This window comes from Siphateles boraxobius, unplaced genomic scaffold, assembly GCF_051911475.1.
Source record: "Siphateles boraxobius isolate OS27281-9 unplaced genomic scaffold, OSU_SipBor_1 3, whole genome shotgun sequence".
In the NCBI taxonomy this organism is placed as follows: Eukaryota; Metazoa; Chordata; class Actinopteri; order Cypriniformes; family Leuciscidae; genus Siphateles; species Siphateles boraxobius.
This window is the reverse complement of record NW_027508919.1, coordinates 6525001-6547690: the sequence shown is the minus strand read 5'-3', so window position 1 is coordinate 6547690 and position 22690 is coordinate 6525001. Positions and strand designations below refer to the sequence as shown.

At 37.8% G+C, this 22690-nt stretch overlaps 1 protein-coding gene across 1 annotated transcript in view; it reads left to right on the top strand.

Moving 5' to 3' along the window:
* The window catches only part of ctnna1 (catenin (cadherin-associated protein), alpha 1), a 157130-nt gene extending 141816 nt beyond the window's left edge, over positions 1-15314 (top strand). The window contains exons 17-18 of the mRNA XM_077247593.1: positions 12360-12494; positions 13266-15314. Coding sequence (XP_077103708.1) covers positions 12360-12494; positions 13266-13556 — 426 coding nt within the window. The 3' untranslated portion in view covers positions 13557-15314. The remainder of the gene's footprint in view (positions 1-12359; positions 12495-13265) is intronic.
* Positions 15315-22690: the final 7376 nt, after the last annotated feature.

The window sequence follows — 22690 nt, the reverse complement described above, 5'->3', positions numbered from 1 at the left end:
ACAACTTTCTTTCTACATATGAATAATTAAGGTGGCTGCAACATTTCCTTAAAAAACCCAAAGGTAGGGATTATTATTTACAATCATGGAAATGCCAAATAGAAGTCATGGAAATTACACTTTTTTTTTAATTATTTTACTTCATGTAAAATGTTTATCTGCTCTTGCAAGCCACCGTGTTTGATTTGTGATTTGAAATGTGAAATTTTCATAGTCTCTTCAGCAAGTTATTATTCACAAATTAGTTAGTGGTTCATTAACCCTCTGGGGTCTAAGGTGTTTTTGTGGTCCTTGAGATGTTTTGACATGCCCTGACATTTGTACTTTTTTCAGTTGCTTATAAACATATTAATGGCAAAGTTGTCATTACACTCTATTTAGCACAAACAGGGCTACCATAATATGTGAGCAACATGTATGTACATGTTTGTATTTTTGATAGAATATCGTTTATGCATGGTTATTGAAAACTAAAAATGTAAGTTTCTCAAATAAGGCCACAAGGCACATACTAAATGTGTCCATGCGAATTTTGACTAATGGGTGTTGTCTCCTAGAGTTTTTGCTTCAAAATGATCTGAAAATCATCCTGCCTAATCATTCACATAAAACAATACATTGATTTAAATTTTGTAAGACACTTTTTGTTTGGAAAGGCAATATGCGTAGGGCTGTGGTGGATCATGAATAATGCTCTGATTCACACCTGAGAAGACAATGACTCGCATAATGAGCCTTTCATTCAGGTGTGTCAAAGGGCACCGCAAGAAAGAATGTGAGGACTTATTTTGTATACATGCAAATTGTATAATATCCAAGGTAAACATTTCTAGTAACTATGCAGTTAATTCTCATACTGTATTTTCAGAAAGTTTTGGAATATATCCTCCCCAAATGTGTCACTAATAAAAAAACAATAATAAATAATTTAATGAGAAGGCTTATATTGGCATATTAAGATGTTGCTTACATCTACCTTGTAAATATATTTTTTGCTATTTTATTAGTGTTCACATGTAAATGTACAACAATTACAATTTTAACTATTTCAAGTGTAGTCTTTCTTTTTTTTAAAGTATACATTTTATCTTACATATTTCAAAGTAGGGCTGGGCGATATGGCCAAAAAAATTCATTTTATCATACATATTTCAAAGTAGGGCTGGGCGATTAGGCCAAAAAGAATTATCACGATAATTTTTTTTATATCAGTCGATATCGATAATTATCACGATAAATGTTAAATCTTTATTTCTTTCAAGTATAAAGGCAGATTTTTGCTCCCAAGTGAAAGTTGTATAAACCAGAGAGTTAATTGTGGTTTTAAACTACTCTTTATTGTCAGAACATATCATGACAAACACTTGCCAAACAGGTGAACATTTCACAAATCTGAGGTAGAAAATTCAAAAATTTGTCATTTTTCCTTAACAAAATAAATATCTGAATAGAAAAATATATTTCTTAGTTTCTGCATGTGCTAATGGGGGATATTATTTCAATTCTTGAAACAGGTTTGTGTTGCCTGACTTTGATGGCACGTATCTTCAGCACAGTTTGCAGTGCAGGCTGCAATATAAATATTACATGTTTTGTCTCGAACACGCATATTTGACAGTGAGTTGACAGTAGTATTAGCTTGAGTTAGGATGCAGATTTACTATGTTAAATTTGTTCATTAGCAAAAACGGTAACATCTGTTAAAATAATTTAAAGACCACATTTTTATTTGGTAAAATGTAATATTCTGACTGCTTGACTTTTATTAAAATTAACCATTGGTTATCCAGTATCATGCATTTAGATCATGACCACAGATAAAACCAGGCATAGCCTATAACGTTAGCACCTCACTATCATGGCAAAATGTAACTATGGTTTCTATGGTATTTGTATGAAAAACAGTAGCCTATATACATTATTAAATACTGTAACAGGGCTGCCAACTCTCACGCATTGAGCGTGAGACTCACGCAATTGACCCAATTCTCACGCCACACCCCCGATTTCTCACTCTGAAATGTCAACCCGGTCAGTCAAATGCCTGAAAGATGAGTTTATCTATATATCTACCTGTTGAGCCACTCGTGATCAACTAGTTATACCGCAAATTAGTTAAAATATCCCGTAATCTATCTAGAGCGAGCGTGCATGCGAGACAGATATTGTGCTTCAAACGGCGCGCGCGCACAGCAGAGAGGTAAGCGAGCGAGAGACCGTGTGCAAGGTGTCGTGCCCCCCCCCCACGTTGGAGAAGTCTCACGCCAAGCTAAACTCAAAAGTTGGCAATTAATATGGTTAATTATATTCCATTAGTCCTTTAATACATTGTCTACATTAATAATATAATACAATTCAATGTAAATCCCACATTTCAAGGTGCAGTTAATATTACTAGGCTAACGTTACAGTAAATCCATGGTAAATGGATTCAGTATCAATTCAGATTCTGACTGTATCGTTGCGCACAGTGTTTCTCCAGTTTGTCAGCGGTGTTTCATCTGCCTTTAAACTGGTTTAAATCACTGAGACATTTGTGTTCTTCACTGAATTCAAGCGCTTCTCACTGGATCTCGTGAGCGAGACGATCAGAGTAAATGCCTCTGCTCTCGTGAGCTCGCGCTGCACGCTGCTGTTTGGACTTTGAGCCGAGCGGATAAATGGTCCGTGTGGCGCGCGGTTCAAATGAGTTTCGTTCCGCTTTTGGCGCATAAACATTATCGAACATTTATCGAACTCTTGATATCTTTTTATCGAGAAAAATTATATCGTGATAATTATCGTTATCGTTTTATCGCCCAGCCCTATTTCAAAGTTAAGGATTCAAACACTATAATAAAATCTTAGTTGATTAGTTTATATATTTAACATTTGAGCAGAAACTGGCTAACAAAAGCTTACTTGATGTCTATTTTACAATAAAAACTTTATAATCTATCCAAAACTAGTGACCGAAATGTCTTTCATATTTCGTCTATCATAGTAAACAAAAGTGCACATCTGTGCTGTTCATTCATTCACACACAGACACGCGATTCATATTTAAACAGTCTTTTTGCAAGCTATACTAAACAACAGCACCCATCTGTGCCGTTAATTCATTCACATACAGAAACGGAATTCATATTTAAACAGTCTTTTTGCGGTTTAGAGAAAATATTCCATATCGCGATCAGAACAAAGCATATAAGAATAAAAAACGTACTATTAATCCTCAGCTGGACCCGTTGCTCCTCGAAGTGAAACCAGCACTTCTGAGGTAAATGTCTCTGGATTCCTAACAGCCTCGTAAAACGACATAGGCTACATTAATCTGATTAAACATGGTGTGGTTTATCAAGTTGATGTGGGCGTTGACACGTTTGCATGTTGCTTCAGATCATTTGCGTTTGAATAGCGCGCTCTCTCCGTGGGCGTGTCACATTAGCAGAATGAGTTACGATAACGAGAACGGCTGACATCTCTATCTTTTTATATAGATTACATAAACAGAGAATATTTGTTTGTTTTGAATTAGATAATTTAAAAGTACACACTTAAATGATTTATATATATATATATATATATATATATATATATATATATATATATATATATATATATATATAGTATTCGCTGAGTTTTGTTTAAGTTTAGAGATGTGCTCCAGTAAAAAAAGTTCACGGAGTAGAGCCTGAAAGCACACCCTGTTTATTGTACAAAAGCACAATGTTTTATTTCGATTGTAAGTGGACACATAAAGTAGACATTTAACAGTTTATTTTTTCACATTTCTCAAGTCTGTATGACCAGAAATGACCGAGTATTTTAAGGCTATTTTGCTGATATGTGAAAAAAATCAAGCAAAACACGCCAGCGTGTTCGCTGACTCCAGGGGGTTAACAAATTGGTCTGATTCTAAATTATTTTTTAAAATCCTTATTCTTTGAAATAAGGGGTCATGGGAAACTCATTGGTTAAAAAAATAGCAATTAAGGCTTGCTGTGGGGAAAAAAAATAAAGGAAATATGAGAGATAAACAAATAAATCAATAAGTTAAAGAGTTCAAAAGTATATACGAAGGTCTCAGTGGGCACTGTTGGTTCTAGGAAAAGTTGTCCATCATATTCTGATGTGAGAATAAGAACTCTTTCAGGTCTGCTGAAAAAGACTTGGGAGAAAGATTGTTTTTCTAGCAGGACAGTAACCCAGACACGAGGCCAAGTAAATAGTGGTGTGGCTCAAGAACAAAAAAGCCCTACAGATTTTTAGACATTGTTTTGATCTCTCTCCAGTTCCATGGCACCATTTAACAAGCGTAGTGTGTAGGTGTCATCTAGCCAACCTGAACAACCTGAAGCATATCTGCCTTTCATTTCTGAAAAAGTTGTTCTTACAGATTATTAGAAAGCATGGAGAGAATACATATCTAAAAAGCTCCATTTTCAGACATGATCACTATGTTTGGAACGTGTTCATTGTTTTCTAGTTGCGTTCCGTCAAATAAAATTTGGTAAAAATATCACACTACAAAATATTTCAATGTACCATTTGTAATTTGGTGAAATGAGATTTGTTTAATCGTCTCAGTATAAAGCGTGTGAAATAGGTGGTTTGTAAATATGCTAGTGGAGCAGGCAGTCCTATTGATAACTGTTAGAGAAATGATTGTCTGTTTTGGCAGACGTGTTGCCAGCTTTTGACATGCCATGCTGTGGCTATTCAATTGCTCCAGTGATGCACATAAGGCAATTGATTAATATCTGATATTTCATCAGAAAACCTCATTTTTAAATTTGAGTTGTTGATCTAAGAACATTTTTCCTCTGTCATAACGATGGTTTATAATTCTTCTCTCTGATCTTAGATCAGGACTTTATTAGAGTGAGATAGAATTGGTACTTGCAAATATTAGTCTCTTATTTTTTTTCCTCTGGGTAATTGTTTGGAAAGGAGCAAGATCATCACTCTGTTTAAACTGCTACTTGATTGATTGTCATGGTCCATGATGGCTTTATATTTAGCCATTTAAAAAACAACTGCTCCGCCAGACCATTTAAACGCAATATAAAAACACATTAGCCACATGAAGGGACGTTCTTCTCTCCAAGTGCATTAGAGTTCTCTCTATTAAAGAAACTACAGATGAATCTTTTATCTCTGTAAAAAATGACTTTGATATTAACAGGTGCTTTTAAAATGAACCTTCGATTGCCTTTTCTAGTTTGTACGTTGAATACTGATGACTGAGGGGGCTGAATTCCCTGGCCCTCTTTCACCTCTGTAGAAAGATCATTTATGTAAATGTTTTTTTTTTCTTTAACTTATGCAGGATATCTGTTTTGTTGCCGTTGTATCCACCACTTCCTCCAGATTTGTATTTCAGCATGTTGTTTGCACAGCCTGTAAATACAATCCAGAATGAGTTCACACCTGAGAGATTTGCTGGAAGATCAAGCTTGCAGTCCAAAAACTTTTCTTCTATGGGTCACAGTCAGTACATCAAATCTCCACCTCTGCTGTTCTCAAACTGTCTCTAGCAGATGTTAAATTAAGTTTGCTTACTGCAGACTGTTCTCTTTTTATGAAGATTCAGGTCTTCCTTCAGATGGACCAAGGCAGTTTTGTGGAAGATGTGGGTTTTTTCTATGCACGTGTTTATGCTTTTGAAGTAGGGGAGTCGCAATATACCATTATTGATGATAACCATGATATTCAAAACATGAAATATAGATATGTTAATTAAGGGTGGAACAATATATTGCGATAACTGTAATACATTTAAAACTAATAACATGATACACATGATAATATGATGTGTAAATCCAGTGGCAGCACCTGGTTCACATCCCAAAGCACAATAGGTAACGTACAATATTGCACCTTAACGCTGTCATCTGTCATAAAGCCAAAGAGACAGCGTGCAGATACTATTGCCGTGCAAAATCATGTCGTCCGATGAGTCTCTACCAACGGTGAGCACAAAAGGGGGCAAAACCACCAACCCGTTCACCCACCTTCATTTCCTTCATTCTGCCACTATATAGAGTTAGTTGCAATTAATTTGCTATTCCTGAAACGGTAAATATACATTAAACTGAACTGATGACACCTTTCTCTGTTTTATATTCACATCCCTTGAGGCTTGTGGTCAAAATATTTGCTCATTTGGATAAACTTAAAGATTTTTACTTCAGATATCTTTAGAGAGGAATATCATCATCTTCCGCTTATCCGCGGCCGGGTCGCGGGGGCAACAGTCTAAGCAGAGATGCCCAGACTTCCCTCTCCCTAGACATTTCCTCCAGCAGTTCCGGTTGGACACCGAGGTGTTCCCAGGCCAGCCGGGAGGTATAATACTGGTGGTGATGGCGCAGTGGATAAGACTCATGCCTTCGGTGTGAGACCCAGGTTCGAATCCACTGCGAGACACCAATGTGTCCCTGAGCAAGACACTTAACCCCTAGTTGCTCCAGAGGCGTGCGACCTCTGACATATATAGCAATTGTAAGTCGCTTTGGATAAAAGCGTCAGCTAAATGAATAAATGTAAATGTAAATAATACCTCCAGCCCTACACCTCCTACTGGTATTGGTTTCCTCCTACCTCTGGAGATTGCGTTGCTTTTTTTTTTCATCCCACTTTTTCCAGGAAGCTTTAAAAAAAAATGTGACATGCATTGTTCTTTTGTAGAAGATCTTTAAACTTCAGATGTTGGCCTAGGCTTGTGGCAAGTCTGTCAGTGCGCAAGGAAATTGGTAATTCTTTCTGTGGTTTGGGATGGATATAAACACCAGGTAATCATATCTATGGAAATTCTCTCGCTGAAGACCTATGGGTGGGCAGAACGATTTCATCACTGTTCTAATCACCTCCATATGTCATGTGCTCTGTTTAGTTGAGAAAAAAAACACAACTCATTGCAACTCCCCTCGAGAGGAGAGGAGTGGAGTGAGCAGCGTATCAATATCTCCTCAGGCTTTAGTGGGCATAACCCACAAAAGAATGTATTACACAAGATGCTCCATTTATAATCACTGTTGCTCTACATAAAAATGCTGCTATGTCAGTAAAAGCGGGAAACTGGCATTTTTTTCTTCCCTGATGTGTTGAGAAAGGTCAGAACCCTGCTCTTGCTGTTCTACTACCGCAGTCCATTTAGAATGGAATTCAGCAGGCCAGATGACATTTTCTGCGATGCAGCCTGACCTTCCTACTCACTTTTATAGCTGGATATTTTTAACATTGAGGCGTGAAATACGTTATTTATTCCAACACCTGTATTCTCTTCCGCTCATCAATCCCTATAGTGGCTGTCCTCTTGGTTTCATTGTTATGAACTATTTTTTTCCAGGGTCTAATTTACTTTTTTTTTTATTCACTCTGTTCACCTCCATGCCAGAGGACAGCACATCATTTACACAATATAATGTACATATTTGCAGAGAGAGAGAGTCAACCGTTTTCTGTCTCTTTTAACAAATCATTTTTTATGATTGTGTATAATGAAACTTGCTTGATACAGCAACTGTTTTTCATGCATTTACATTGCTTTAAGGGGGTGAAGTGGGGCTGAAGTTGATTGTAATGTTACACTGTGTACTCTAGGGATGTATCCGTTTCCTAAGAAGAACACTCTTCTCAGAAGTTGCTAATTTTTAATGGGGTGATGGGTGAATGCAGGATCAGCTCTTGGACCAGCCTGATAAGGAACTTATCAGGACACTATAAAAACAACAAATAAAAAATGCTGTTTTAGCACATCTCTTCACCGAAAATTGGTTGTGTAATTGACCACATTGGCAGAACAGCATTTGATCTGCATGCGACCTTCACAGGTGGAGGAAGAAAATATTTTAAGCAAACAGGACTTTTGTTTGACACGTCCATCATGTATTCACATGTGTTTAGGTCAGGCAGGCAGGCTGCATTTCCTGTTCTACTTGGATGAATTCAGCAGCTGAGCATGCACAAGTGATGCTTTCAAAGCTCCAATTCGAGCTGTTTCAACCAGGAGTCGAGCCTCTAATTGGTATGCTTAGCAGGTTTCATTTTAGCAGGTCTGTGTTCTGATTCACCACCGCCTCTCTCTCTCTCTCTCTCTCTCTCTCTCTCTCTCTCTCTCTCTCTCTCTCTCTCTCTCTCTCTCTCTCTCTCTCTCTCTCTCTCTCTCTCTCTCTCTCTCTCTCTCTCTCTCTCTCTCTCTCTCTCTCTCTCTCTCTCTCTCTCTCTCTCTGCGCTGTATGTCTGACTTCCTCTGCAGTAAGCTCTCTAGCTCCTGGGAAGAAAAGCAGCTCAGTGATTGATAAAAATTTGGGGCTTTATTAATGACTGCTGGAATAATGGGTGGAATAGTAAAGCAGATGAGAGGCGGACACTCTGGCTTTCTGTGTGCCTCTGCTGGCTCTTTATGATGAACTAGAGAGAGGGATAAGTTCTGCCCAGACATCCTGACTTCCCACTGGGGAGTGATGATGTGCCCAGCTGGATAATCTTTACTACAAATCCCAGAATGCTTTGAGCCAGCTGGAGTGGAAACTGCGAACGGCAAAGCAGTCAGAGATACACCGCTGAATATTCCAGCAGCGCTGCTGGGGCTCACAGCATAGCCAGACTTGTTGCTGGATCAACATGCCAGATGTAGGGGTGAGAAGCCCTTAAAGGCAAAAAATGCTTGCTTTGTATTGCTGTGAATGTAATCCTCTCCTCCAACCCTTGGCACAAAATGGTTTTACAGTATCCTGCAGTCAGAGTCAGCAAATAATGTGATACTGTAGGTGAAGCAGACCCAGAACAGACTTTTTCCTTAGACCAAGAAAGTGCCTTTTTATAGCATTTGTGTCTCCTAAAGGAATGGTGCACCTAATGAATGAATTCCTGATGTTAACTTCTTTTTGTTGTTATTTTTATGTAGTATATAAATATAAATGTCTTTCCTACAACTAAACCATTAATGTATTGACTGGTAGGAGTGTTTAGGAAACCAGTTTTCAAACAATTATTTTTGCATTCCATGTAGTGCTTTTAGTAGCACCTAAATCTCACACTTTACCTTTAACCTGGTACACTTACACTTTACCTTTTGAGCCTGGTCAGTACCTGGATGGGAGACCTCCTGAGAAAACCAGGTTGCTGCTGGAAGAGGTGTTAGTGAGGCCAGCAGGGGGCACTCACCCTGTGGTCTGTGTGGGTCCTAATGCCCCAGTATAGTGACAGGGACACTATGCTGTCAAAGAGCACCGTCCTTCGGATGAGATGTAAAACCGAGGTCCTGACTCTCTGTGATCATTAAAAATCCCGGGATGTCCTTCGAAAAAGAGTAGGGGTGTAACTCCGGCATCCTGACCAAATTTGCCCCTCGGTGTCTGTCCATCATGGCCTCCTAATCATCCCCATATACTGATTGGCTTCATCACTGTCTCCTCTCCACCAATAAGCTGGTGTGTGGTTGGTGTTCTGGCACAATATGGCTGCCGTCGCATCATCCAGGTGGATGCTGCACATTGGTGGTGGTTGAGGAGATTCCCCCTTCCATGTAAAGAGCTTTGAGTACCCAGGAACAAATAATTATTATTATTATTATTATTATTATTATTATTATTATAAATGGGCAAAACTTTAGGGAAATACTGTGATCAGATTGAGGCTAATTGTCAGGCGTCTCATTGAAAGATGAGCAGCCTGTTGCCCTCTTCATCACTCTCACTCTCTTCCTGTTTCTCTCCCCTGTTCCTCCTCGCATCCCTTTCTTGTTTCGCCCACTTGTCTCCCATCTTCCTTTGTCTCCCTGTCGCTCTGTCTTGTCTCTAACAGTCTGTGTCTGTCTCTCTGCCCTTCTCTCTCAATGGGATGTATAGACAGACTGATGATTATTAAAGTATGGTGTAGATGGCTTAACTCAGACTCTGTATTTTGCTGGATCTCCCACAGGCACATCTCTGCAAGTTTGGCTTTATATTTAACTTTTTTTATCTCGAGTTACTGACCTTAAACATTAGAATAGATGGATGTTGAGAGCTCACTTGGCAAAATGCTCTTATCAAATGCTCTTTTTTAAATTATATTTTAATTTAATGTAAGATGGTTGCCTGTTCATCCTTCAGTTAATCAGGGTTGTCACTGTATAGTCTTCCTCAGTCTTTTTAATAATTTTCAATCACAGTTTTTTTGTTCATGAGTTGTTAGGCATTGTAATCAGTTTTTGATTATGTAACACACATAGTATTACTTCAATCATTAATTACATTATTATTCACAATAAAAAAAATTAAACCTTTAAACTATATTTAACATTATACTATTTGGAATGCAGGGACGGTCACCACGAGAAAAAATAACGTGCTGTGTATTTTGAGCTATTTGAGTTGCCGTAGTTGGCTGTAGTTCTCAAGCAGGAATGGGTAATGTAGTCTTCGAGTGAGCGCCAGCGGTAACAAAACCAATGCATGAACAAGCGTTACAGTAAACAACACAACAACATTCCCGCCTGTGTCTCGTTTGTGATAAGGTGATAAAATAATGCACCCTGACTCAAGTCCAATCTATGTAGACAGGATCTGAGTTGGACAGGGTCATAAAATGCGCATGAAAGTGTGCGTCCAGTCCATATGCAAGTTAACTTGGTAAATTTGGATATATTACATGAAAAGGACATGGAAACGTCACAAGGCAAGACTTGTCTGTATTGTCACTGTTTGTTGTTAATTTATATAACCGCACTTTTCCAGTGGGAGATCAATACACGTGCCTGCAGATGCTTTATGTGCAATATAATAAAGCTGGCTTGATGTGTTTGCTGCTGCACATATTGATAGAGAATGAATGAATGAATAGTAAAATGTTCATGCTGTCATGTGGGGTAATAAAGAGAGAAAAATATACCGAAAATACCGTACCAAAATGACTTAGTTTTTTACGAGTCTTTGTCATCAAGTCCAACTTAAGTCTCGAGTCAGTTGTTCGCAAGTCAAGTCGCAACTTCGCAAGTCTTTTTTTTTTTTTTTTTTTTGTGACTTGTGTGACTCGAGTTCAAGCTGCGGACTTGAGTTCCCATCTGTTATGTAGACATGGAAGAATTAATTAAATCTAAATGGTCATTTGATATGTAATTCATAATTTTGTCATGATTTTCTTGCCCCATTTTTATACATTATGGATAACTAAGCACTATTTTAACTTGGCTGAATAACTGAGGTCTTAAATTGCATTGAACAGAATTTTACATAATCATAATTGGTGCATTTTGCTTTGCAGAATTATGCACATACCAGCCCTAGGCGACTTAAGTATGCATCTACTGTCTAGCTGTTGTTTAAAATAATGGAAATTTGACATTTCCCCAAATGCTTAACGGAATTTGGCGGAGAGTTATTGAGATAAAGGCACTGTTGGGAAACTGGCTTGGTGTAATTATGTGCAGACAGGCACCCTCAAGTCCTGCTTGTTCAGAGCATTTCAATGCAGAGATGTGGGGCCAGACTCTTTGAACATTATCACTGTGAAGAAAGTATCGTTACCTTGGAGACTGGTGTTGCATGGTACTGATATCGGATGACCAAACTGGGGAAAAATCTAGTACTGTGCTCTTTACTGCACCAACGACTGGTTAATGGGGCTAGTGATGTATTCAGCTGGTTGGCAGCACTGCAGGGCATGCTTTTTATTTTAAACATAGAAATGAGCAGGATCATTGTCTACAATGACTAATTTTGATGAAAGATCAACTATTTGGTGCGAAACTGTGGTTGGATTTTACACCAAAATATTCCCTAAAGCACACTCAGTGCATTAAAAAAGTTGTATTTTTCTGGTGGATGCACAAGGATCACCCACCCCCATTTACTAATATAAGGACAGCTTAGCTGTGAGCCCTTGGTGGGCCAGTTCTCCTGCCACTATGGGGAATTGAATGAATTTGACTAGCACATGCAGCTGGACAGGTGACTGTGGAGCGTTAGGGTATCCGCAGGCAACAGTCAAAGATCCTCAAAAGAACCACCGCATTGAGCGTGCTTTTCATTTTAGATATCAGTTGAACTCTTTCTGTATAGACACTAGTCTCTGTTAGTTTCGCTGTGTTTTCTTGTCAGTTTTTTTAACCCCACACAAGCCCACACAGTCTGCTTTTCAAAGTGCCACAAATTTCCAGAGAATGAATTGAAAGGCCCATCTTTAACACACTTCAAAACCCTTGCATGTTCATTTTTTAAAAATATTTTGGGCAATTTTAGTTTTCAACTACCGATAACTCTTAAAATGGCAACCACTGCTTCGTTTAGAACATTTTAACATGTTTAAATATTTTGCCCCTTTGACTTTGAATTATTGAAATGTTGATATGCTTGACAGTAAGTAACTGCTGTTTCTCTCTTTTTCTGTAGTGTCCAGATTCAGCATGCAAGCAGGATCTGTTGGCCTATCTGCAGCGTATCGCCCTTTACTGTCACCAGCTCAATATCTGCAGTAAAGTCAAAGCAGAGGTGCAGAATCTGGGCGGAGAGCTTGTGGTGTCTGGGGTAAGTCATATTTACTGAGAGGGAGAAATGGACAAAGACAGACTTGTCCCTCTGTGGTGAAAACCCTGTTTATCTGAAGTAAAATAAAATTACTGTTATTTTCACCCATCCGTATCTCCACGACAAGAACAACTCTTGTTCTGGGCAGATAACCTAATTTATTTTCCTTTATTTATTTTTTAATTTGTGTAATTTTAGTTTAATCATAATTACATGGTTGCATGTATAATATGTGTAATCACACTGCCTTTATCTTAGCCTTGTAAAGGCAAATGTTGTCTTTTAAAGAATTTTTCCTGGAAAGGTTACCAACATCAATATTTTATCAAAATAGCTGGTTGTAAATTAAAGAGCATAGGTTCATGGTATAAGCTTGAATATTGTGTGTATGTTAATATAATTCACTGGGTTTCCACAGTTTTTGAAAACCTGGAAATATAAGGGAATTTTAAAATGAAAAGTAATGAGAATTACCTTTCATAATTCTGAACGAGAATAGTGAATATAAATATAAAAATTTTTCAATAGATATTGTGCTTTTATAAGTGTTTGTGTAGAGAGAAACTTTCCCACAAGCTAGATAGTTTGTGACATTTGTACATTAAGTATAATGATTTCAATTATTTTTATTTGAAAGATTAGTGCCTGACATACAAGCTGAAATCTCTATTAAATTCTTGAAAGTGAGAAATCCATAAACAATCATAAATGGCTGAAAGTGTCATGAGAATTGTAATTCATTGGTCTTTTCAATTTCCTCTCAATTTGCAGGTGGACAGTGCTATGTCTCTGATTCAGGCAGCCAAGAATCTGATGAATTCTGTGGTGTCCACTGTGAAGGCCTCCTACGTGGCCTCCACCAAGTACCAGAAGTCTCAAGGAATGCAAAACCTCAACATGCCCGCCATCTCCTGGAGGATGAAAGCTCCTGAAAAGAAGCCGCTGGTCAAGCGCGAGAAGCAAGACGATGGTCAGACCAACAAAGTGAAGCGGTCTTCTCAAAAGAAGCACGTCAACCCTGTGCAGGCGCTGAGCGAGTTCAAAGCAATGGATAGTATTTAAGCAGCCCTTAAGGCATTTCACTAGATTGTTTCAGATGTAGATTGAGCCTTAAAATCAGTCAGATTTAGCAAGTACACATTTAAACGCATTCCTGTACCTTAGTCACCAATCTGCCCTTTTTCCATAAGCAGTGGCTATGCTGAGTGCGCTGAGTGCACTAAGGTCTATATAGCAAATGTTATATTTTTACACACGAATGCATTAATCTGCTCAATCTTTACACAAGATTTCTTCCCGAGGACAGGTAGGGGCATACATTAAATTCCGGGCATTGCCTCACAGTTTGTGTACGTTTCCCTTTTTTCTAGATGACTTGTGTAATTTTTTTAAAAACATTTAAGTGTATTTTACAAGAAGACTTTTATATATTTCACACTAAGGGCTTGGATATTGCCCATTACGGTCTGATTTTTGTTTTTCTTTTTCCATTCTTCATGCCTATGCAAACTCTCACTGTAACACTTGCAATACTTGTGTTTTGGTATGAAACTATAAAAGAAAAATAGGCTTTGATTTAGTGTAAGTGTCAAGACCAAAGTCATTGTATTTTGCTGTGCCTAATAAACTTTTTGATAACTTTTTGTTTTGCTTTGATTAACTGTAAAATAGACTAATTTTGGTGAAATATTAATGCTTTCTGTCTCTAAAAAAAGTCCTGTGTGGGAAAAAGTGACTTGATGTGAAACTCGAAATGCAAAAAAGTCAGACTAGTTGCTTTTTTCTCTGACTAGAGTTGCCTAAAAAAAAGAGAGAGAACAATCTCAATGCCCTTAGTAATCTCAAGGAGCAGCAGGGCAAAGCTAAATGCAAACGAGAGGCTGAGAGTGAGCGAGTTCAATCTTCAGCCCTGTATTTAAATTCAGAAGACTGGCCTTAGGCCTCTCTTCTTCTCCTCCTTCCCCTCCATGACTCAGACACTGATTAAATGAATCAACACGCCTCTTATTTGGAGGAGCGCTTTCTAAGAGGTGGAGAACTCTTGGGCTAAATGGGTGTGGATGGACTGGGCCAGAAATCTATGAGCCGCTGAGCACCACCAATGATAAATGGGATCAAGCGCCCTGAAGGAGCTTCGAAATCACAGTGATCGATATTTCTCATAAGGCCACGCTATCTAATGAGTTCATCATTATCAGCTCATCTGTTGAATATATCTGTCTGTTGAAAATCATCAGCGCTGCTGCGTTCATTTTAACTACGTTTCTCTTGCGATGAATAAAATCTTGATTGTGAAAGTGCAGGATGATGCTTGATTGGTTGCGAGATGCACATGACCTCAAATGCAGTTACTCCGTGATTTGACTGGTCAACAGGGAAAAAGCTTTTCACATTAGTCAGCGCAGTGGGTGGTAAAGTGTTGCTTCTTGAGCTGCTTTCTAGCCATGCATACACATTTCTATCACGCATGGATGTGTGACAACTTTTTTTTAATGATGGCCACGCCACTTCCAAGCGTATCCCAGCCGAAGCGCATTTCAATGTTTCTGCATTTATGAACAACGTTGTGTTGGGTCACCGGAGGTCACATGACGGATGTTTGATTCAGTTTGTATGTTTATTGCAACTTAATTGCTTGTCAGTTCTTTTGGATTTAATTCTGGTTTGGGGTTTAAAACATTTTTTTTTCTGTCTTTAATTTCTGAAAATGACTGTAGTGAACAGTAGTTTATGTATGTTATGTGATGCTTTAGGAGTTATCTGCTGATTGCGGTTTTACACATTGGCATTCTTGGTTCAAATAAAAAATTTTTAAAAACATATACATTGTCATTTGTAATCAAATAAGAATTTGTTTCGAAGGTGTGAGAAAAATTGAAGTCTGTTGAAATCATACAACAAATGTGATTTCCAAAAGAACCCTCTTCTCTGAAATGTGCTTGTCAATTTTAAACATATAAATTATTCGTTCAGGTGCAATTCAGCGTCGCTTTCGTAAAACCTTACTTTTTTTAAATTCTACGGCATTGCAACACACCGCTTTAAGAGCTTTTAGATATTAACCCTGTAAAGCTTGACATGAAATGATTGAACCTTTAGACAAAATCCCCCCCAAAATTCTAGTTGAGTATCATATTTGATAGGCTATACATCAAGCTTTTATGGTGCATATAGTATGATATAGGAGAATATGGAGCTCATAACAGAGAAGGAAAAAAGCTTTTATTTAGAGGTCTAAATTAAGCAAAAAGATGCAATTTGGTGCAGTTGCTGATATTTAAATGGTCAAAAAGATAAAATTCCTACAGCTTGTAATGTAAATCAAGGAGGTCTTTATAACTGGATTGCTAACAAAAACTGCATACAACTATCAATTGTTCCTCTTTCCCCCGGTTTCACAGACAAGGCTTAATGCCCAGTGCACATTGTACGATTCTGGCCTGTCCCAGATAAAAGATGACCAATCTTGGCGATTTCTGTGGTCGTGTCTAATCGGTGGTCCTACTTAGTACTTCGTGAGAGCGGTTCAACGACGACCTTGAGCCTGCGATAAGTTTCTGACCGTGTCAGAAATTTAGTTTAATCATCTCACAGTTTGTTCAATGTTATGAGCAACGTCCAATGACTAGCCAATAGAAAAGCAACATGAAATGGCTTATTGGTCAATACGACATGACGCTAAAACTATTTACCTCAAACTCCATTTACAAAATAGCATGCCAAATTGGCCTCTTTTCCTTAGCCATGACCACGTCCATGTTCTCTTCTTTCTCTTCGTCCGCTTCCTTCTCCACACATAAATTAGTTTACCAATAGCGCATGCTGACAACGTTTTATTCTTCTATACCTAACTTGCATTGTTGCGTATCAATAGGTGTCATCATTGTACCGACAACATACATGTCGTACCCAAGTTTATTAGATCCATGTCGTACAGTGTGGTTTGTAATGGTCTTATATGATTGCCGAAATCGCAGTCTGTAGCAAGCATAAGCCTAGTCTGTTTTAACAAAGCAATTTGCATTGACCTATCTTAAAAACTGTCAGTTCCATTGTTTTGTCTCAAGATGCACACCACCAGTAATGTTTTTTTTTTCTAAGGCTCGCTTAGAAAAGCTACTTAAATGTCTAAAAGTCTAATCTAAACCCTGTCTTTGAAACCAGGCCTATATGTCCCAATAATGTATTCGGAAGATTACATTTAAATTTAAACCTTAAACATTACTGAAAGATTTTCTAGGACGTGATTTGCAAGTCGAATGCATGGTCTCTAAATCTAAACTATCTTCAGCCAAACTGATTTCCTTCTGCAGTGTGTCCAAATTAGCTAGCTGCTAGAATGTGGTGAAACTGCTTCATATTTGTAGCATAACTTGAGCTTAGGTTTTTACAGTATGTTGAATCTTTGATTAATGACATCTGTTATCACACCTGAAGGTGGTCTATATCAAAAGCCTCTATGGCTTTTTTAAAGTGCCCATTTGCATTCTCTTACCATTTTTTAAAATATGCTGTCAGACATCCAGCTAGTAGCAGGTTATCAAACGCTTCCCAAATTAATGTCTGAAGACTATTTCGTTGTAATTGACATGACTCTGAGACCCACAAGTGAGAAATATTTCCTTTTCTCCAAGCGATTATTCAAATCAAACCGCTCTCTTTTAAAGGCCATCAGGCGTCGCCATGTGCCGTATTTTACATGGCATGTCTTCTGTCTTGCCACATACATGTTGAAAACTGTTTAGCCAACAAATTTGCTTTACACTCATCTAAAATGACATGTTTCTGATATTTTAATCTGGTGAGGAAAAGTATTGAGTGCCAAAGCTCCTTTCAGCCACGTAATGCACCTTTCCCTCAACACAGAGATTTTCAGATACGGAGTGATGTCCTCTCGCCCCCCGTTTCTCTCGCACATTACTCATACTGTCTGTGTTTGACCTTTCCCTCCAGACATTATGGTTCTCCAAATAGGAAATGTACTACGGTGAGGGAGGCGGATTGGACAAGCACGATACAAGTTCACTGCTGAGACGAAATGCATTTACACAGGGTCTCACTGCTAAAGCGGAGCATGAAACCTCGTGTCGACATGCATGTCAGGGGAAGCTCAACTGCTTGTAATAATCATGAGCAGGATTGTAGTTTGTTATTTGTTGCAAGATGTAGCTGCTAATTGCTTGAGAGGAACAAAATAAACTTAAGGATGTTCATTTCCGATGTTCTATTGTTTGGTTTTCTCACAGTATCTTGACACATTCTTCTTCTCTCCACATTTTAGCAGCCCATGCGCTCACATTCTGTCAGGCTTCAGCTGTCGACTTTTATTTGGAGTACATTTAGATTTGAGCTTCATTATAATTGCTGCATCTGTCAAGGCTGTGCAGTGCATTTGACCTGACCTCCTGATTTCCCTCCAGTCCTTCAAACAATGGGCACCCTCAAATATATCCTTCCTGTGTTGGAAGGTCATCTGGGTGTTCCATGCATGCTGTTTGATGCCGGAAAACCTCTCCAGTTTTAACAGGAGTGTATCTTTCGGAAATCTAAGGTCAACTTTACCTGCTGCTGGGCTGTGGAGGATTTATTTGACAGGTGAGTTTTTTTTTGTTTTTTTTTAGATGAGAGCTTATTTTTAACTCTCTGTGGCCCTCCTTTCTCGCCAGACAACTGACAACAATGCCGGGCAGTCTGATTGTTTAGAAATGTTTTATTTCTGGGCAAATTCTAGTTTAAAAAACAGTATCACCTTGCCTCGAATTCTTGTACTTTCTCTCCTAGGATCCGTCAGCCAACCTGATCGCATCTAAAATTGGCATGACATGATTGGTTGAAATGTGATCAATCAAACAATGTGTTTTTTGACAGTTCAATCAATTGTGAGAGTATTCTCCCGGCTTCCTGTTATGCTACAACAAATGATTCCGAGGCTTAATGCGTATGAAAAGAGATGTCTTAAGAGGTATTACCCTTCAGCTAGCCATGAGAAGACAGGCAGCAAATTTAAATCCAGTCTCTCACACCTGAATCTCAGAGCATTAAATTGACTTAAAGAGATTGCTAAGAGGTTTTGTTAGATATTTCTGTATGGTAACATCTATCTTTTAAACAACAATGCTATCTTTCACAGCAATTCCACACTACATGAAAAGACTCCACTCCAGAACATTGGACGTTGCTAAGAGGGCAAGGTGATAGAAGGTAAGCCGTGACTTTAAGTGATTTTAATTAGTTTACCCTAAAATGACTCCTTTGGTGCAACACAAGGACATTTTTAATGCTCTTACAAATTCGCTTTTAACCCTCAAATAGCACCATACCAGTGGTCAATATGACTTTCCCGGCTAACAAAAATAGGTTCTAATGCTATTTTGCTAATGTTCCCATTAAGTTATGAAAACATTCATTCTGAACGCACTCTGAACCTTCAAAACGTCCAGTCAATTGCCCCCTCAATGTGAAGGAAACATTCTATTTTATCATTCTTCAAACATTATGGGAGTGTTACTCTTGAACGTTCTCTAAACATCCTGAAACAAATATTGACAATTAAAAAATATTAGACAAACATCAAACTAAAACGTTTCAGACAAAAAAAGTTCCTTGAACAATGTTTTATGCAAATTTTTTGAGAACAATCCAGATTTGAATGAACGTATGTTCATAACCTTGCCAGAACGTTAGCCAAAGTTCTGAGAGTGTTCCCTGTAAACTGGGTCTCACCAGTTTTGTGAACTGAGTCAACTGATTCATCGAAAAGATCATACTCACATTGGAGGTTGCTGCTGCTTTCATGAAATTGAGTTTTTTGGTGAATAATCATTTAAATTATGGTCTGTTTTTACAAAAAGCTATAGTATGAATTGAAATGCAGAAACAAACCATTTGTACTATTTTTATAATTTTGTGTCATTTTGGAATGTTTACACAAAGGGAATAATTGTAATGAATTTGATATGGGTCACTCGTTTAATGCAAGTACAATAAACTTTCAAGTTTAAAAAAACTAAATACAAGTGAACCACATGACTTGCTTGTCTGAAGTCTTTCGATAACTTTTTGTAAAGACTTGTGAGACTCAAGGGCCATTTCCATGAGACCGTTTTCAACTAAATACACACACAAATATTGTAGCAGTATATTGGATCCGAGCAACTCTTAAAGTGACAGCAGCCTAATATTCCTTCTGACATCTCTATAATAACAGTAATCAAACAACAAAAGAAAAAGAAAATTCACTAGCTGTTCTTGACTGAATAACTTTTGTAACTATATTTGTAATGTATATTTTATTTATAAAGTGCAGTACCTGAAAATCTTATAACAATGTTTATTTCAATCGTTTCTTTGTTCAGCTGTATTTATTTGTGCAATTGCTAATTTGTAATTACTGAGTGTTTACTTGTCTTTAATAAAGCTTGAAAGTTAGCTAGTTGTTTTTGCAATCGTATTTTTAAACCATAGACAAAAGTTCCTTTTGTAAGTATTCTTTAGCCTGTTGACTTTGCTCAGCTACAATGAAATGTTTTGCAATTAGACTTAGAATATGTTTTTTTGTTTGTTTGTTTTTGTACCTTTTTGGAATCAAATTTAGGAATCGACAATAATCGGAATCGATAAGCAAAATTAGAATCGGAATTGCTAAGATGGTCTTTGGTCCAAGATGGCGCGCGTGCGTGAAGCAGCTTTCTGCTCTCAGAGTTGGTGTTTCATTTTGTTTGTTTGGTCGCTGGCCCCCTAACCCCCCCCCCCCCCCCCCTCCCCTTTTCAGATATTGACCCCCTCCCCTCCCTGTCAGATATTGCACTCAGTCGCACTCTCTCAAGAGCTAAGAACATCATCAAGGACAATACTCATCCAGGCCAACATCTGTTTCAATTGTTACCTTCTGGTAGGCGTTATAGGTCTATACAATCCAGCACCACCAGATTTAAAAATAGCTTCTTCCCAAATGCAATAGGTTCCCTAAACAAATGTAGTTAGACAAACCCAGTCACTCAATGTCACCTTCTGTACTGCGATTACTGTTTTAATTCTGTTTTACTACTGTTTTTATGATTTGTTGTATTTATTGTATTTATTTAGTGCATGCACCCATTGGAGAGCGCTACTAATTTCGTTTAAGTACGATGACAATAAAGGCATTCATTTGGCCTATTTATATCATACTTTTTTTGACCAGTTTAACCAGTCCTCATTCATTTTCATTACACTGAAAACGGTGACCAACATATGCTTTAAGAATTCAACTTTTTGTTTAACAAAAAAAAAAAAGTCATACAGGTTTAGAATGACATCCTTTTAACTTCTAAATCAAATGACTAGATGAAAATTTATCCCGTTTCTGAAACCTTTAGGTTTAAATGCGGTTCTGCCAATGGTTGCGCTGAGTCAAACCCATTTACTTACACAACACAATTTTTTTTGGTGACGAGCTTCTCTTTCTATTCGCACTCATATTCCTGTAATACGAATGCTGGGAGCAGTCTGGCATTAAATTAAGGGAGTCAGCATCCATAGCATTTGCAATCAAAATGTTCTTACTGATATACTTCAGGGAAAAACAAACATTTTGTCGTGTCTAAGCAAGCTGAGCTTTGTTTGTGTTGGTTTTTATATCCAATCCCTTTCCGTAATATTGATTTGGCTGAAAAACACTGTGTAATCTATACTATATCAGATGTACCTTAAACTAAGAGCCTAGTTCTTTCCTGCTGGAGCAACCAGTCAAAAACAGGCTCTCCGTGGTTTGGATGCTGCCATGTAAATCTGTGGATTAGGATGTTATTTTTAATAGTGGTGCTTGTTTAAGTTTTAAATTTTAGGTTTTAATTTTTTTTAAAAAATTATTGTGTAGAGCAGAGGTGTGCTTTTAAAATGAGTCAAGAAAAAAAATATGTTAAACATACACCGAAGGAGCCGTATCCAGAGACCACTATATTAGAGATATGGGGAGAGGTCTTTAGACTTGGACCAGTTGAACTCTGAACACCTTAGCAACCACATAGCCATACCATAGCAAACACCCAAAACACCTTAGCATGGTCGCAGTAAGTTTTGCGCAGGTGAGCTTCAGACACATTTTCATCTGAGAAACCGAGTTCTGCATTCTAATGTCTCAACGTTTCAGCCGCACAGACCAAAAAATATTCCACGCAGAAGTCAGACTCAAAAATGTGAGAAATTTTTTTTTTCAATCAGTGCTACAGGAATGGGCAGCGTTTCAACTGGAGTCCATCTGCATGTCCATTGATTTTAAGGACAAACGGAAGCTGTGAGCAATCTTTTGCGGAAACACAGTGCAGATTGATTCACAAGGCATAAGACAACATACTTGAACAGAAGTTTATAGAGATACCAAACAGAAACTGAAATAAAAATATCCAAACATATAGAAGCCAATAGACCGCATATGTTATTACTTTTCTGTTACTACTTTTTTCAATGTATATGACCATGCAGAGGTGTTCTGGGTGGTTGCCATGCTATAGCTACGTCTTTCTAAGGTTTTTGGGGTAATTTCCCAAGAGTGTGTGTGTGTGTGTGTGTGTGTGTGTGTGTGTGTGTGTGTGTGTGTGTGTGTGTGTGTGTGTGTGTGTGTGTGTGAGTGTGTGTGAGTGTTTGTGTATACCATAAATATATATGTGTGTGTCATGTATGTAATGGCCAAAAAGTGCTGTCTGGAGGGGATATTTGTTTTGAATGACCCTAACCCCCAGTTTCACAGACAAGGCTTATATCTAGTCCCAGACTAAAATGCATATTTGAATTGTTCTGAAAGCTACTTGCTCTGACATATGTTAAAATATGTGAGTGCCATTGTTTTGTCTCAAGATGCAGGAATGTATTTTTTCTGTAAGGTATGTTTATAAAAGCTACTTGAACTAAGACCTTCTGACCTAATCTAAGCTCTGTCTGTGAAACCAGGTCTAAATGTTCTATTAAAACGTCAAAATATGAGGAAAATAATATATATATACTAAATATGAGGAAAGATATAATAATAACAACAATAAACTTGGGTAAGGTATTTATATGACAAAATTATTTGGCAAAAAAAAAGCAAGCTACAGGTTTTTAATTTAGTATGCAAAAAAATAAAAGCTCACAGGAAAAGGCATACATTGACAGCGAAAAAAAAAAGAAGAAAAAAAAGATAAAAAAACATTGCTGTTGCTTGCTTTGTGCGGATCGTT